General features: G+C 36.0%; 1 protein-coding gene across 7 annotated transcripts in view; it reads right to left on the reverse strand.

Annotated features, from left to right (window-relative positions):
• The window catches only part of TBC1D4 (TBC1 domain family member 4), a 173818-nt gene that overhangs the window by 16777 nt on the left and 140362 nt on the right, over positions 1 to 16679 (reverse strand). For 6 of the 7 annotated variants that reach the window (XM_045509148.2, XM_010973548.3, XM_074378326.1 and 3 more), the window contains 4 exons: positions 10224 to 10384; positions 7911 to 8120; positions 4349 to 4507; positions 160 to 318 (listed from right to left, as the gene is read on the reverse strand). In XM_045509148.2, the coding sequence (XP_045365104.1) occupies positions 160 to 318; positions 4349 to 4507; positions 7911 to 8120; positions 10224 to 10384 (689 nt within the window). Of the gene's footprint in view, positions 1 to 159; positions 319 to 4348; positions 4508 to 7910; positions 8121 to 10223; positions 10385 to 12238; positions 12364 to 16679 lie in introns of those variants that run through there. The other variant, XM_074378329.1, reaches the window with a different exon arrangement.

The raw sequence follows: 16679 nt of genomic DNA on the forward strand, positions 1-16679 counted from the left end.
TAAGGCCAACAACTCGCCCCTAGGAAAGGACAAAGTTGGCAACTCTGCAGACCAACAGATCTTCTTTATCAACACCAAAAACAAATTAAAAAAAAAAAAAAACCCAAACTCAACAAAAGGACCTACTTGTTGACTTCTGTAAATTATAATCACTCATACCTAAATCCACGAGAATAGCGTGCTGCTGAGCGGTGAGCTGCTTTAAAAGCTCTTTATAGGAAACATCAGGGGGTTGCTGTTTATTTGGCAATCTGTGTCGGAGACGGTACTGTAAAGCTAGGAACTGCCAGATTTCTCCTCGTCGACTTTTAGGAACACCTACCATCAAAGAGAGGAAAAAGCAAGGTCTTGAACACTGGAATGAAGTTGCGAGATCACAGCTGATTAGTTTTGTAATGCTTGAAAATGGGGGGCTACACTGCCCTGCGTGACATCCTACAATCACACAGTATGATGTGGTCCCAGAAGCCTATTTTGACAAGTTTAACCCTAGTGAAAGAAAACCCTCAAATAACAAGGATAACAGTGGCAGTATTAACAACAGTAGCAGTCACTGGCTGAGAAGCGAATACAACATTTACTGAGGATGGCTAGCTTCTCGGCATTGTTATTATAGAAATTGCACCAGAACTGTTCCCATGTGCTCAAAAAACAACCTAATGAACCAGGCAATTACTATTATCTAAACTTTGCAGATGGCGAAGCTGAGCCCAAGTTCTCACAGCTACTAAGTGGCAGGTTAGAATTAAAACTCCAGCTTCTGAGGCCAAATTCTGAAATACTGAAACGTATTACTGCCTGTTTTCACCTTTTATTTGGCTTGAAGCTGGTAACAAATGCTAATGTTCATGCTCTAAAGATTTGTCACTAAAAAGTAACTTTGTAGAGAGAATTAATTAACATTCTTATATGATCCACAAAAGAATGCAATAATAATGAAAAAGAATATATATAACTGTATTACTATGCTGTACACCAGAAATTAACATGACATTGTAAATGGACTATACTTCAATTTAAAAAAAATGAAATAATAAGAATGGTAAACACAAAAATGAAGGCAGAGCTCTAGAACATCATTCAGCTTTTGAGAAGAAAACATCTAACATGCATAATGCTATATTCATATATAATGAGTCACTGACTCCAGCGTGCTTGAAAACCAAATGGTATTACAAGCAATTCAACGTATGCTAAAATTATGCTTTTTATGCCAAAGGACATGAAGTAAAGCACCGGAAGGGACAGAATTCAATTCTATATAGTGCAGGCAATTTTGTTTCACTGTTACCAGTCCAAAAAGACTAGCTATGGAACAGGTTTCCGAGCTCTAGCTGGTTAGAGGAAGGTTTAACGGCACTAGTCTTTTTGGAATGCAGTACCACAGTTTGCATAAGATGAAAGTGTTATTGTCCAAAAGGTATAACTCAGGCTCAGTGACATGAATAATAAGGCCCTCCACAGGGTACACCTCCAAACTACCTGTTTTTTTCAGTCCCATTACCTCCCATTCCCTGCCATACTAAGTATATCTTAAGTATCTACATATACTTAGTGTATAACCATAAGGGCTTATGGTTATTTTCACACCTCCGGGTTTCTTGTTTCAACTGTTGCCTTTATGGAATTGTAGGCTCTTCCAGTTGACTGCCTAGTGGATCTCCACTTGTCTTTTATGGATTAGTCCGAATGCCAGTCTTCTGCTGAAATTCCCCGTAATATCTCTAGGAGTAAGTACTCCCTCTTCACATACTATGTGATTCATACTCCAAGATGACTATAGTGGATTACAGTTAGCACAATACTATATGTCTGTCTAGTTTCCCCACTTAGATGGTGAGCTTCTTTTTAACAGTAAGCATACTTTCATCTCTATATGATGAAATCCAAGAATATACCTCGCTATTTACACATTTGTTAATGAATGAATGAATGATCTCATATAAAATGTCATTTTTAGAGGGTAACTTTCATTAGCCCATTAAATGAGTCACTGATAACAGGAGTGGGCTATTTTATTACCCATCCAATAATCATTTTACAAAAGGTAATTCACTTCAGTTAAATCTTTACTGAGTATCCAACATGGAATAGAGCATAGAGCATGGCATTGAGGATGTCTATCATAGAGAGACAAATAAACCCATTCTCAGGAACATTAGTCTCATCCATTCACTTATTCATTCAGTAAAAAACCTGTAAGATGCTACCTTATGGTGGTGGGTTGAGAAAAGCTAGACAGATACACATAAATACAAAATCACAAATTGCAATAAGTACCATTAAAGGGAAAGAATCATGAAAAAGAATAATAAGGGAAAACTAATTTATTTTGGGGGTGGGTGGACACTAAGGAAATAGTATTTGAACGGAGAGCTGAGGGATAATAGGACTCTCCAGACTGGGAGTTCAGGCTGCAATCACCTAGGGAAGAGGGATGTATGAAAACCCTGAGGAGGACAGAGAAAGGGGGCAAAGGAGGAGCAGAAAGAAGATGGGGTGGAAATAAAGTGACGTGGGAAATGAGGAGAAGGTAGTGGGGCTGGAAGAAGGAGGATAGGGCGAGCTGCAGCAGCCATACAAGATACAGTCTGTGCCACACTGTGACCCGGAGAAGTTCAGCATCCCCAGAGCACAGGCTACAAGGTAGGGAGAGGGAGGAAGGGGGATGAGAGATGCAGGAAGGAGAGATCACGGAGGGCCTTGGGCACAGTGCTAAGGAGTTTAAACTGTTCTATACAAGATGGGAAGATGAGTACCCCTAAAACATCTTTAAAAATCATACCAAAGAATGGAGTGATCTACATCTGACACACATTCTATTAGTCACTATTTTGTTTCCCAAATAATGCATTCAGTGTAAATCTTTGGGATTTCCATCTCTTTCAAGGAAAAAAGAACATGTATTAGGTTTGTAAATGGAGCATCTTACAGAATTAATCTTAATTTAAACTTAACTATGGAATAGTTTCACATTATCATAGGCTTTTATTTATTTTTTTTTAAATTGAAGTTTAGTTGATTTACAATGCTGTGTTAGTTTCTTGTGTACAGCATAGTGAGTCAGTAACACACATATATATTCTTTTTCACTATAGGCTATTAAAAGATATTTAATGTAGTTCCCTGTGCTATCCAGGACCTTGTTATTTATCTATTTGATGTATAGTAGTTTGTATCTGCAAACCCCAAACATCTAATTTATCCTTCCCCTACTCTTTCCCCTTTGGTAAACAAGTTTGTTTTGTAAGTCTGTGAGTCTGTTTCTGTTTTGTAAATAACTTCATTTGTGTCATTTTTTAGATTCCACACATAAAATAATACCATATGATATCTGTCTCTGTCTGACTTCACTTAATATGATAATTTCTAGGTCCATTCATGTTGCTGAAAATGACACATCATAAGTTTTTTTTCTTTTTTTTTTAATTGAAGTATAGTCGGTTTACAATGTTGTGTCAATTTCTGGTGTACAGCATAATGTTTCAGTCATAAATATACAGAAATATATTTGTTTTCATAATCTTTTTCATTATAGGTTACTGCAAGATATTGAATAGTTTCCTGTGCTGTACAGTACAGACTTATTGTTTATCTATTTTATATATAGTAGTATCTGCAAATCTCGAACTCCTGCTTTATCCCTTCCCACTCCCTTTCCCCTCTGGTAACTGTAAGTTTGTTTTGATTCATGATCAGGTTACTTTGGGTACTTTGGGATTTTTATTTTACACTCCGTTTATGCAAGTCATAGAGATTCTCATTTTAATGTATTTAATCTGAGTCACAGATATTGTATCTAAACAATTCACATATTAGTTTCAATTTTAAACTTAAGATGTTTAAATCTCAGTCATTTTATGACAGAGCAGCAATGCAATAATATAAGGCTAAACAAAAGCAATTTTTCCAAAATAAAAGAATAAATGCATGGTAAGAAAACTGATGGCTAATAATATAAATCTGTATAAACACATACATGTAGGTGAATATACATATATATATATACATATACACATATATGTAAATAAACACTTCTGAGCAAGTGATGGCGATGAGTCAGGTTTAAAAGTCTGAGATATTTTTATGCATATGATCAAAGATTTGTACTAATGCACATGCTGTTTTCTTGTTAAATGATAACACTGCTGATTGAAGAGGCAGGAAACTGTAAGAAAGGTGCCTGCCGTCTCCTCAGGGACAATTTCTCCAATAAAGTCACTAAGTGCGGGCAGAAACAAATTACTTTCCTTTTTTTTAAATAGGCAAAGCACAAAGAGAAAATTATGCCTGAGCTGCATGAATCAAAACATTTCTGAAGTTTTTCTAAAAAAAAGATCCAGAATACCTTCTCTAAGAGAAGTATGAATATCTTCCATATCGCATCTGATCTTGGCTCTGCAGTTTAATAACTTCTTATCCCAGGTGATTAAGACATCCTTCTGACAGACACCAACTTCTTCATAATCCAATTTAACTTTTCTGGACTGGAGTTCGTCTCTGCTTGCTAAGGAAGACAGAATTTACACAAGATCAGTATGTTTTTAAAACAGTGCTTTATTGCATTTCTAAAATCATACCAGATGACTTTTAAGAATCAACCACTAACATTTTCTCAAAAAGAAACTTAAAAAAAAAAAACTGACAACACATGAAAGGTTCTCAAACTCGGAGTCATTTCATGTTAAAAAATTAACACACATACACAGAGAAATAACTTCTTAAGGAAGTTTTTACTCTATCTTACAGATAAAAAGTCGGCTAAGCATAAAAAACAAACCCCATGTTTTCTAGGCTAGAAATTTCAATTGTTTGGCAAATGTGATAGATAACCTCAGAAGTGACGGCTTGCATCATTTTAAACACCATTAAAATGTTAGCATTTTATATGTGACATATATGTGAAAACAATGCCTCATGCTAACCTTGATTTGAGAAATAGCTGATCATGATAACTTGATACATTTTATAATTATTTCCAGAGTTACCAACTCTGCCCTTAACAACGCTAGGTTATATATACCTGCGTCCATTTTAAATAATCTTTAAGAGGAAAGTTCATTTTACTGAAGCTAACACTACTTTCATTTTTTAGAATAATACAGAACTCTCTCTCATTTGATGGTCTAAAATCTAAGCCCAGAGCTCATTAAAAGAAATGCCTACAAATGCAAAAAAGCACTATCTACCCTTGGTCTTTATCTCAAAGAATTGATTCCAAATGGGGAGAAGGGAGAAAAAAAAACCATGTACGTGTATTTCTTCTCTTTCTTTAGGACTGCATTGAACAGGAGCCTCTCAGGGTAATCTGTATCCATTCAAGCTCCGGTGCTCAAACACCTTACCTGCTGCAATACAAATCTTTGTCATGCATCCAAAGTCCTCGACAGCACAAAAACAACAGCAGAATGAGTATTACTCTTTACCTAGTGCTTGAAACCATTTCAAAAGAATTAAAATATCAGGGGACGGGGAAGGGATAAATCGGGAGCTCGGATTTGCAGATACTAACTGCTATATATGTACTAGATAAACAACAAGGTCCTACTGCATAGCACAGGAAACTATATTCAGTACCTTGTAATGGCCTATAGTAAAAAAGAATATGAAAAGGAATAGATACATAAATGTATAACTGAATCACTATGGTGTACACCAGAAATTAACAGAACATTGTAAATCGACTATATTTCAATCTAAGAACTTTGAAAATAATTAAAATATCTATACTAGACTGCCATTACAGAAGAGCAGTAAAAATTTCTACTTAAAAGTCCACATATAATCAAAAAATAAATCGCATTACAAAAAATTCCCCCTGGATACCACTAGATGGCTTTCTAACACAGTTCAGCTTTGCTTCTTGATATTTGCTTTACATTTCTCTATGATAATCAAATAATTTTTTTAAAAGGAGCTGTTTCATTAAAGCTAATAATAAATGCAATAATAAATGCAATCCTACATAAAATGATATTTTTCACAATGACAAGACTAGGCAAGAGCTTAAGCAATGGATAAGCACAAAGAAATGCTTATCCACTGGCTAAAATTTTTAATGGGTTAAACTATTTTTTTGTCTTTGTTATTTAAGTACCAAAATAAATACAGAACTGATGAAGGTTTCTGATCATATTTTCTAAATGTCACCTCCTCTCTTATTCTGTCTGTCTATACAGTATAACTGACCCCAGAACGCACAGAATCATTTGTATTAAACACTCCATTTCCTATATACAGCTAATACATATAGTTGAGAAATACTACAGAGTACTGGAGAAAAGCCCAAGAACTGTGACAAATAAACTGGAGTTTTAATACTTGTTCTGCCAGTACATCACTGTTCGACCTTAGGTTAATTCCTTAGCCTCCCCAGGACAGTCACTAAGTCCACCGCAGAACGAAGACTGGAGCAAAATAATCTCTAAGACCATTTCCAGTTCAAACAGTCTATGATTCTAAAATTATCCCTTAATATTTAATATGATACTCTACTGTAATACCCCCAACTGTTAAAATAAATACATCTTAAATGTAATTTCATGCTTTAAATTAGTTTTTAGGAAATGATAACCAACTTTTTTCAACCTGTTTTTCTGTTTCTGAGTTAGTCCATGATGTAATCAACTACATAAAAATATAAATTCAACTCCTTTCAAAATCTATGGATGCTTCAGTGGACATACCATTTATCACACCAAACTTTTAAAAGCTATGTCAATAATAATTCCATTTCAATTTAAAAGAAAAGATGATTTATTTCCTAGAGATATTTAAAAATCTCATGTAATTTTCATTCTGCTAAGAATATAGGAAAAAAAGAAAGTAAACTGTGACCTTGAAATCTAAATATATATTGTTAAGATTAAAAACTGAATTGAACAATAGGTATAGTAACAGGAATCTTAAGATAGATGATGAACACAGAAATGTGAATACCGGTACTAAAAAAGCTCTTCTGGAAGACAACATAATAAAAGCAAGTGAGAGAAAAACCCAGATTATACAGTTTCCAATAATCTTAAAAGTCAAAGGGCCAACTCAAGCCAAATCATTTATTTTATAAATGTGAAAAACAAGGCCCTTTTATGTTAAAGGATTTGCCCAAGGTAGTGGCATTAATACATTTTTTGGATTTGGGTACTGTCTGTACACCTCCCTGTGTGTGATTCTGTCAGTACTAGGGTAAATAACATCATAATTTCAAAGTCTGGAAAACACATTCTAAAGAATTTGGTATTCATTAACTTAGCTATAAAGCACTACAAATATAGCACAATAGTTATTATAAATTATTCACTTATGAATTTAATTTCAATATGATTATTTACATAGAAAATTTGTAGAACAGTGACAAAAGATAAAAACTTTGATTTGATAACTGGTAATTAGATTGTTGAATCAGATATGATATAATTTATTTGAAATAGGCATATTTCTCATACTATGAATACAAATAGCTGGAAATTTGAGAATTATATTCAAAAAGAAGAGAATCTGCTTTTCATATTTAAGGTTTTTTTAAAGTAATGCACAATGATATTAAATTTTCAGTCATATTAAATACATTAACTTCACATTACATATATTCTGTTACCTTCTATCTATTATTCTATTATTCAATCACCCAAACATACTCCAAGGGCATCTGAGGTTTTAAATTATTAAACAGGAATGCAGATTTCTTAAGCTGACCTTTTCCATGTCATAACCACCTCACAAAATAGAAAGAAACAATTTTAATCAATAGATATTCTAGTAAATATACATACAGTCCAAGAATGAATGAGTATGAGTGTGTGGAGGGGTAGGGAGTAGTTTTAACAAACTACACCTTTAGAGGATCATATCATATCTCATATCATATCATATATCATATCATATCACTTAGCCCTGTTTGAATGGCTAACCTTCAAGTTTCTGGTTTTCTTTCTCCATTCGAAGCAACAGGATTTGTTGGTGTATAGCCTTTCTCCACAAACTCCTCAGTTCCTCCGACTTGTTTCTTTCTTCAACTTTTTCTAGGTCCTCCTCCCCAGACATAAATATCACCAGCGGGTCCTCCTCCATGGTTGGAGCCAGAGGGGACAGTGGCAGCAGCTCGCTCCTGTCCAGCCCATCTGCAGAGAAGAAAACAGTGAGAGGCATTCCGAAGCAGTAACCCAGGCCACAGACGTGCTCTCGAGGACTGACGTGCTTATCCTGTATTCCACCTTTAAAGCTTTTCACAAAGCTGCTCGCCCAGGAACTGTGACTTTCTGGAACCGATGATTTAAGTAAATACGTAGGACTGAATTCCCCTTCCAGATTTCCCTCTCCGTGTAAAATGAAAGCATCTGTCATTTCGCCACTTCTTCTTTCTGCACAAAATGACCTACAAGATAGGTGTTCCAAAATGACCTGGCCTTTCCCCAGAGTTCGACACTTCTGCAACTGGTCTGTGTGTATCTTCTGATTGTGCAAAACAAAAAGATTACGTCCAGTAGGTGTTAGTGATCGCCTCAGGTCTATGCCAACCATTAGAATCTGTCAAGAGCAAAGCAGCTGCGAGACTCTGGGCATGGCTTGGTTCACTTCTGTTCACTCCTGCAACACTATGACCCAGTGTCTGGAGCTCACTCGCTCTCTCTGTCCATTCCAGGCCATCTTCTACACTGTGGCCAGTTATTTTCCTATTAACAAACATGATTTTGTGTCTTAAAACACTTTAATGGTTGCATATATCCCAAAGAACAAAGCCCAGACTCCTGGCAATAGCGTACAGATTGCTTCAGACTTTGGCCTCCAGTAACCTGTCCAACTTCTTGGCTCCATCTCCCATCCTCTGATCGCATCAGGTGAACTTCTCCCGACTTTCTGACCCACAGAGTTCCCTCCAATAACTCTAGAGCTTTTCTAGTCCCTCTTTCTAAAAGATGTTTCTCCCAGCAATGAGTTTAAGTAAATATCTTACGTTTTTGGTAAAGCTTTCTCTGACCACTCCAGGCAGAGTTCATTTTATTTCTAGAAATGTTTTCTTGTTTCTCATTTCCCTTTATTCACTGGCCTCTGCCCTTATCCTTATCATTTACTTCCTTAATAAATAATTTAAAAAAATTTTACTCCACAGAGTTAAATACTTAGTACATTTAAGTTTTGGCTTCCTTGGTTTTAGAATTGCCCTCTAAACACCACTCAGTTTTGATGTGTAGGGCTCTGGTCATGTTTTCTTCCTTTGAGTTTCCAGGAATAGTTTTCAGTCTTCTAACACATGAAATTTTTCAGTTGTCCTCTAATTCTTCCTCCTCCCCTCCCTTCCTCTTGTCCTTCCTCCTGTCTTTCTTTCCTTCTTTCCTTTCTTTTTGCAGTGTAATCAGAGAACAATAGTATAAATAACCATGATTATCTGGAATTCATTTAAAAATTTTCATAACCAAGTACATAATTAATTTTTATGACTGGTCTGTGTGTGTTAAAATCGAATGAATTTTCTCGATAGGTGGCAAGGTCCTGTGTAAGTATCAGATCAAGCTTGTTTAATTGTGCTTCTCAACTATAATTTATATTTGATTTCTCTATATTTAATTTTCAGAGAGGAATTATGTTAAAATCTCCCATGAGGACTATTTATTTGTTTGTTATTTCTCCTCTAAATTCTGTGTAGTGTTATTTTCTAGCTCTCAAAACTGTGTAATTCTGAGTGTTCTCATCATTATTAAATCTTTTTTATTTATTGTTACACTTACTTTGCCCCTTTGGGCATTTTGCTTAAATTTCTTACAGGTCTAATCTGTGAAGAGAACAGCCAGGGCTCTCTTTTGGTGGAAGTTTGCATAGTGTTATCTGTATCTGTTCCTTTATTGTTCAATATTTCTATGCTACTTTGTTTTATGTGTAACATTTGTAAAAAGATGTTGCTTTTCTAGTAAAGATCTATGCTCCTTTCTAGCACGACAGCTAGTTCCCAATGCATTATGCTATAGGCCCCAAAACAGGTTTTGGAAACTCACTCACTCATTCATTCATTCATTCAACAAGCATTTATATAATGTCCTGAATGTCTAATATGTGGAATGTCTAATATGTTCTAATGATATCTAAGATGTGAACCACTATATCGAATATAAAAAGGGAAGTTATTTCTCTACTGTAATCACTTAAATCTCTGTACACAAAGCATCGCCCTCCATTCTCTAATTTATGACACTAGGAAGGGGCAATTGTTTAGTGAGTACCACACGGACCTTGCTGCTGCATTGCTGAGGGAGATTTGTTCATGGGAGAGGCAACCCTGAGGAAGATGCGCTGTCGCCAGGAAATTCGGCGAGGAGTCACAGGGGTTCCTCCAACGTTTAGGGACTCATTGCTGCAGGTAGACGAGGTCCTTTTTCTCCCCTCTCCATCACTGTAGAAAGCAAATAAATAGATGACTTGTAAGGGGAACTGCGCAACATGGTCCTTCACAACAAAATGGTAGCACAAGCCATTCACAAGTTCCACCACAGGCAAGCACAAGCTACAGGCAACATGGAGCGATGCATCAGGGGCACACTGGTTACCCAGGACACCACATCATGGCACAGATGCAGCCCAGTCATCAGAAGCTCACCTGTTTCTACTCATTCCATAGTAGCCAATCATTCCAAGTTCTAACCTGAGCAATACAAGTACTTCTACAGAGAAGCAAAGGTTGCTTAACTAATGAACTAACTCATGCTTTGCTTAAAGAAAACCTAAAATCGGCACTATATTCTAAACCATGTAAATATTTCATAAAAGGCTCATTAAGAGCTTTTCTTACAGCTTTTATAGGATGGGCTGACAAGACAGCATCTAGTTGCCTATAACTGTTACAATCTGTCTGCAAATTGTTAGCTACCAGTAGCTGGGTCATGGCAGAAAGTAATCTGAACAAAAGCAGAACAGTCAACCTTGGGATTATTACTGGGTGATAAATTAAGGAAAAAAGTGTGGCCGAGTAAGATTGGATACGTTACATTTAAAAATATTAAACAGATGTCTTTATGGCAGGACTTCTTAGAGAGTGTAATATGCTGGCATGCACTGTGACTCTCCAAAGAGAAAATATATACAGTAAATTCCCTAACTTATATGATTTGACCCCAAAATCACCTTCCTTAACTTTTTCCTTGGCGTGGGGGGGTTGGGAATGTCACATCTTTCTACATTAGTGCTTGTGAAACAACCATGCAGAAATGCCAGTCTGCTGTAAAAATTTCACCTTCTAGGAAAAAGCACTCTAAAGCATGCTGCAGCTTTCTGCAGTAAAAGATCACTGTGACTTAAACTCACTTTGGAAACCAATTCTGTTAGCAACCAAAATAGCATGCAATAACTGTGACTGCTCATGGTGGGACTATTCTACTCTGTTAAGCTTTAAAGTCTCTGAGCTTTTCTGAGATGACGATGACAATATTTACACGTGGTGATGATACTGACAAGTGAAGGTGCGGCACTTCTGATGTTGTCAAGAAGTGTTGGTAGTTAGGGCAGAAATGAAACTCAGCTAGAAAAGCCACAACCCCGCGCAGATACTCAGAGGAACTTACTAGTGCCGAGGCCATCACAAGTCAGAAGAGCAATTCAGCCCTCGTCTGCCATGTTTTTATTCACTTTGTGTATCTTACCCACAGTTATCAGGTAACTCGGTTATTTCTCATCTTGATCTATCTTTCTGGAACTAGTCCTTCTAGATTAGCTACATTAAGGTTAAGAAAAAGACATACCTTTGAGCTGCACCAAAGACAGCAAATGTCATGCTGTATTAGGATACTTTAGAAAGTAGCTGATACACACATCCTGAGATAGTCAAATCCACTTCGTTAACGTATCTTGGATAAAGTGATGACCCTCATATGTGTCCACAGTTCAAAACTCTCTGCAGTAATGAATGAATATGTCCCCCTTTACTTATACTTTGGAAAGCATTAACTCTAGTATTTCCCTTTCAGAAACTATGATCCAAATGTTCTACATATAATAGTTACATTGAAATAAACACTCTCAAAGTATCTTGCATCCTCGTGTGTGACACTATCTCACTGGCAGTTACGGGCTAAATGCCCAGCTCCTGGGTGTATTTCTAGCTCCTAGTGTAGTAACTGGCAAATAATAGTAAGCACTTAACAAATATCCACGGAATAAATTAATATTGTAAAAACATTAACTCAGAAGGTTAAATAAAATGGACAAAAAATATTGGCCAGGCTAACATATCAGGAGTAAATAAAAGATCTACCTTCTTAAAACCCTTTCTTGGTAGTCAGGACTTTTTGAGTTTTTCTGGCAAAAAGTTCTAATAGCTCCATTTCCCAAAAGCACAGACGAAGGGGTTGATGGCACAGGAAGATGCTGACAATGACAATACTGGTAAAAAACAACATAAGGCATCTTTTTTCCATATTAGTAACACACTTACATAAGGGCATCTAACAACTTAAGCCTAGAAAGCTAAATGAAATACTTACTTAAAAGTAACTATTTCAATGTCTTACCAGTTAAGTGCTCAATAAATAGTAGTTTCTCTTGACTTTTTCAGTAGCTCTAACAACAAAACTAGAATAAACCAAACCAAAGGGTTCTGAAACTTTTATATTTTAGTGCTGGAATTAAAATAGCTTTTCCAATTCCTTATTAATGACACATCAAATGTTTAGACAGTACTAAAAATGAAACTTAGAAGGACTCATATTTTCATTATTACCTGTAAAATACACAGTTTCTGGGGGAATAGGTTATAAAATTGGCGTGTAATGTACCCTTACATTAGCCCACTTTTAGAGATTCGACATTTTCATAACATCTAAAACTTTAACTCCTGTAATCTAAATAAATTAAACTAAATGACACAATTTTCCTCATATGTCTGGAATTTAATGGCCAGCTACAAGTCAAAAATTAGCTGCCAAAATGTACGATAATACTATACTAAAGGGAAGAACATACATAACACCATTGACCCTTTATCATGTACTAGAAAACGACATCCTGAAAAAGCAGTTTGGTGGCCGAGATAAGGCAAAAGCTGCCCTTCTCCATCGAGTAAGAAAAGCATGTATTCAGAAGGCAGATAAGGGTTTCCACAGTGAGTGCATGTGTGCAGCTTAGAGCAGTTTTTGATTTACATTTAATCAGCAATCTGACAAGCCTGAGGCAGTAATTTTAAGAATCAAAACCACATGCATCAAAATCCTTACATCTCACTTTGGAAACTTCACTGGGATGAGGGGGAAAAGCTTTTGTTTTGACGTTTTGTCTTGTTTTGATTTTTGTTTTTCTTACCACAAACCTAGTTTTCACATTAACTTCTTTAATTCATCTTACCAGGTAGACAAGCATAATGTCCACCTTTTGAGTAAAAGTAAAAACAAAACAGCATGGGGTATTTAACATAGAAATAATAAAGCTAACACAAGAAGATGTACTATGAGCCAGGCACTGTTTTAAGCATTTTACAAGTATGAACTTATTTCAACCTCACAGCAAACTTATGGGGTAAGTAGTGTTACTATTCTTATTTTTAATGAGAAAACTGTAGTAGAAAGAAACTAAGAGTAACTTGCCTACAGTCTCATGGGTAAGTGGAGGAGTCAGGATTCAAACTCAAGCAGTCCAGAATCCAGACACTTAGGCACTTCAGTTTACCATGCCAATGTAAATACTCTGCATTCGTTCAGACAAAGCTCTATTGGTTCATAAAAATAGAGCTCTCAGGACTCCCAGCATCCCCTGTATTTCTGGTGAAAGAAAAATCAGTCTCTAATTAACATTAAATCTTCTGGTCAGTAATTCTCCTCTCATTTTTTAATGGAGCAAGGTCATTTATTTCAGTAGAGAAATAACTTCAGAATAATATTACATTAGGTGTTCATTTACGTAAATGCCTCACTTTCTTTTCTTTGCTTTTGAAGTCATTGCATTCCAAAATGTAAATACTTTACATTTTTAAACAGGAGGGTCAAATCAAAAACATTAACGTGGTGGAATATATACCAACATATACTGGTATATTAATTATCTTTACATTTTTTTAATGATGAAGCAAATAAGAACCATTCCCTTATTTTTTCAAATAACTTTTTTTCTCCTTCTTCTGTATTCTGGAATATCAATATGTGCATTATAAAACTGCTTCCCCAGAAGCAAACTGAGGAAAAGTATTCTGTGCTGGCATTACCTCTATCAAGAATTTTATTAAATTAAAAATTAATAACTAGGAAGGAAACACAATGTGGAAATGACCATCTCTTTTTGTATTGGTATATTCTCTATATACTTTCTATTATCAGTCACCAATTAATCAAGAACCAGAAACCATGAACACAAATGAGAACTCTTTAAGAAGATAAAAAAAATCCTATTCTGTGTGTATCACGGTGTAAGCTGAGAGGCATTTCCAAGTTCTTCTGAACACAGCATAGATCAAAAGCCATGGATATGACATGAACCCTCCCACAGAGCTTCAAAATAACTTCTAAATACGTCCCTGAACAAGCAATTATAGGCTTCACCATATCAACTATTAAATTAACATTATACCTTCTTCTATTAACATAGAATTCTTAATGCATACTTGCCTGCTTTAGTAACAATTAATTCCATTCACAATAACACCAGATATGGTAGAGAATGAGGTGTTTTAGGGGCCATTCACAGAGACTCAACTTGAAGAAGGATGCAGTCATGTTTTATTTCCCACCAGGGCAACACACAGATATGCTTTTCACAAAGATAAACTCTGAGGCCAGGACCAGTTTTACCAGGTGTTGTTCAGCTGGGCAGCAAACTAATCCCCATCCTCCAACCCCTTTGCCCCCATCTAAAATGACCAGCATTGGGGGGTGGGGGCATAACTGAGTGGTAGAGCTCCTGCTTGGCATGCAGGTGCAGGAGGGCCTGGGTTCAATCCCCAGTGCCTCCATTAAGGAAAAAAAAAAAGAATATTTATAAATAAATACATAAAACTACCAGCATCATAAAGTCCAAATAAACGACTACACTGATTAAATCTATATCTAAACCTCAATGTATTACAACTCAAGATAGAAACAAAACTTGATTAATGTCATAGCAACATTTAACAGAAATGTGAAAAGGCTTTCTCTTTGTAAATGCCTCAAGAAAGGCTGCATGGACCAACCCAGTGGTGAAACCTGAGGGTTTTTCCAACGGGACCCATAGGACAATTTAACTCATAACTGTTTTAGGGGCTCTAATAGTTTATCTAAGTCCTGGCTTCAGCTGGTACACATCTGTCATCTTATGGAAAATCTTTACTAGTTCAATAAAATTGAGAATGAACTATTCTAGTGGAAATCAATCTGTAGCATCTGAGCTGGGTCAAAAGAGAGTAATTAGTGGAACAATGTGTAAAACAAGAAAAGAATGAGAAGAACAAAGAATTTTATTCCCTACATTCCATACCGAAATAAAAATGTTTTTAATTAAGTTCTCCACATTGCAATTTAAAATTTCTCTGGGTAGCTCATTTGTTTATTCACATCCTTTTATAAGCTAAGATTATGAAAATGATACCAAGCAAGACATTAAACCTCCCTGGGGCTCAATCTCAAGCTAACCTATGTGTAAAATAAGGAAATGACAGGCCAGATAACCCCTACGGTAATACACAGACCTAATTCTATGCCTGTAGTAGAATCCAGAAGGGCACACAGTACAGCCTAATGTTTCTGTTGGGTGTTTAAAAGCAGATAAGAAATACTATTGAAATGGTCTTACAGCAAACCATAAAAAAAAAACTAGGTCAATTTCAAGTCTCAGAAAAGTCACATTTTTATCTTACCAATGTTGCCAAAATAATTTTTTCTCTTTGAGCATCTCCTTCTAGCCCAATCTTTAATACTGTGTTTTACCACACTAGAAAGAAATCTAAATGTCAGTGGTCCCAAACAGGAAGATGGAGATGTGTGTTTTCCATTGAGCTTGTGATGTGAGCAAAGCACAGAAACTAGAACAAAGAATAATCCTTCTCAATTAAGTTGTTCAGCAGTGCTTCTGGATATCTACCACAGAAAGCATGTGGGTCAAGAGGAAGAGATGTCCTCACAGAGGCAGTCAGACTTCCATAATAAGGAAGTAGGTGTTTTCCTGTGTCCAGCCCAGTGGGAGGTCTGAAAAGCCTCAGCAGTGTCTCAAAATAACCGATGTGTCAGAAATTAACACGAACAGAAATAGACCAATAAGCCTTTTCAGCGAAAACCAGATTTGATTTTATGAGTATGTTTCTTTAAGAATTCTCATCTCTGCATTTCCTTGGGATTTGAAATAAACTCCTTAAATATACATATGTATCTTCAAACTAGCAAATTCAGTTCTATTAGTTCAATTTTTACATTAGGCTTTGATTGAAGGCCACAGCATAGTTCTAAGGAAATGTCAACATGGAATAGAGTAGAAACAGGATTTCTGTTTGCAATCAATGTTTTATATGATCATTCATGACCTTCAATTACACCAGGCTTCACATCTCCCTCACAGCACTGGAAGGATGGCACGCATTCAGGAGACAGCCAAAACTGACTTCTAAATTAATGGTGATAATCAGTTGGAGGAATTAATAAAATTTGTTTATGAAAACATTCAGACCTCTAATCACCTTGATTCTGAAGCAGTGTCCTGTCTAGTACCACAGGGAAACAAGGATAGGCATTAGCACAGAG

This window comes from Camelus bactrianus, chromosome 14, assembly GCF_048773025.1.
Source record: "Camelus bactrianus isolate YW-2024 breed Bactrian camel chromosome 14, ASM4877302v1, whole genome shotgun sequence".
Classification (NCBI taxonomy): domain Eukaryota; kingdom Metazoa; phylum Chordata; class Mammalia; order Artiodactyla; family Camelidae; genus Camelus; species Camelus bactrianus.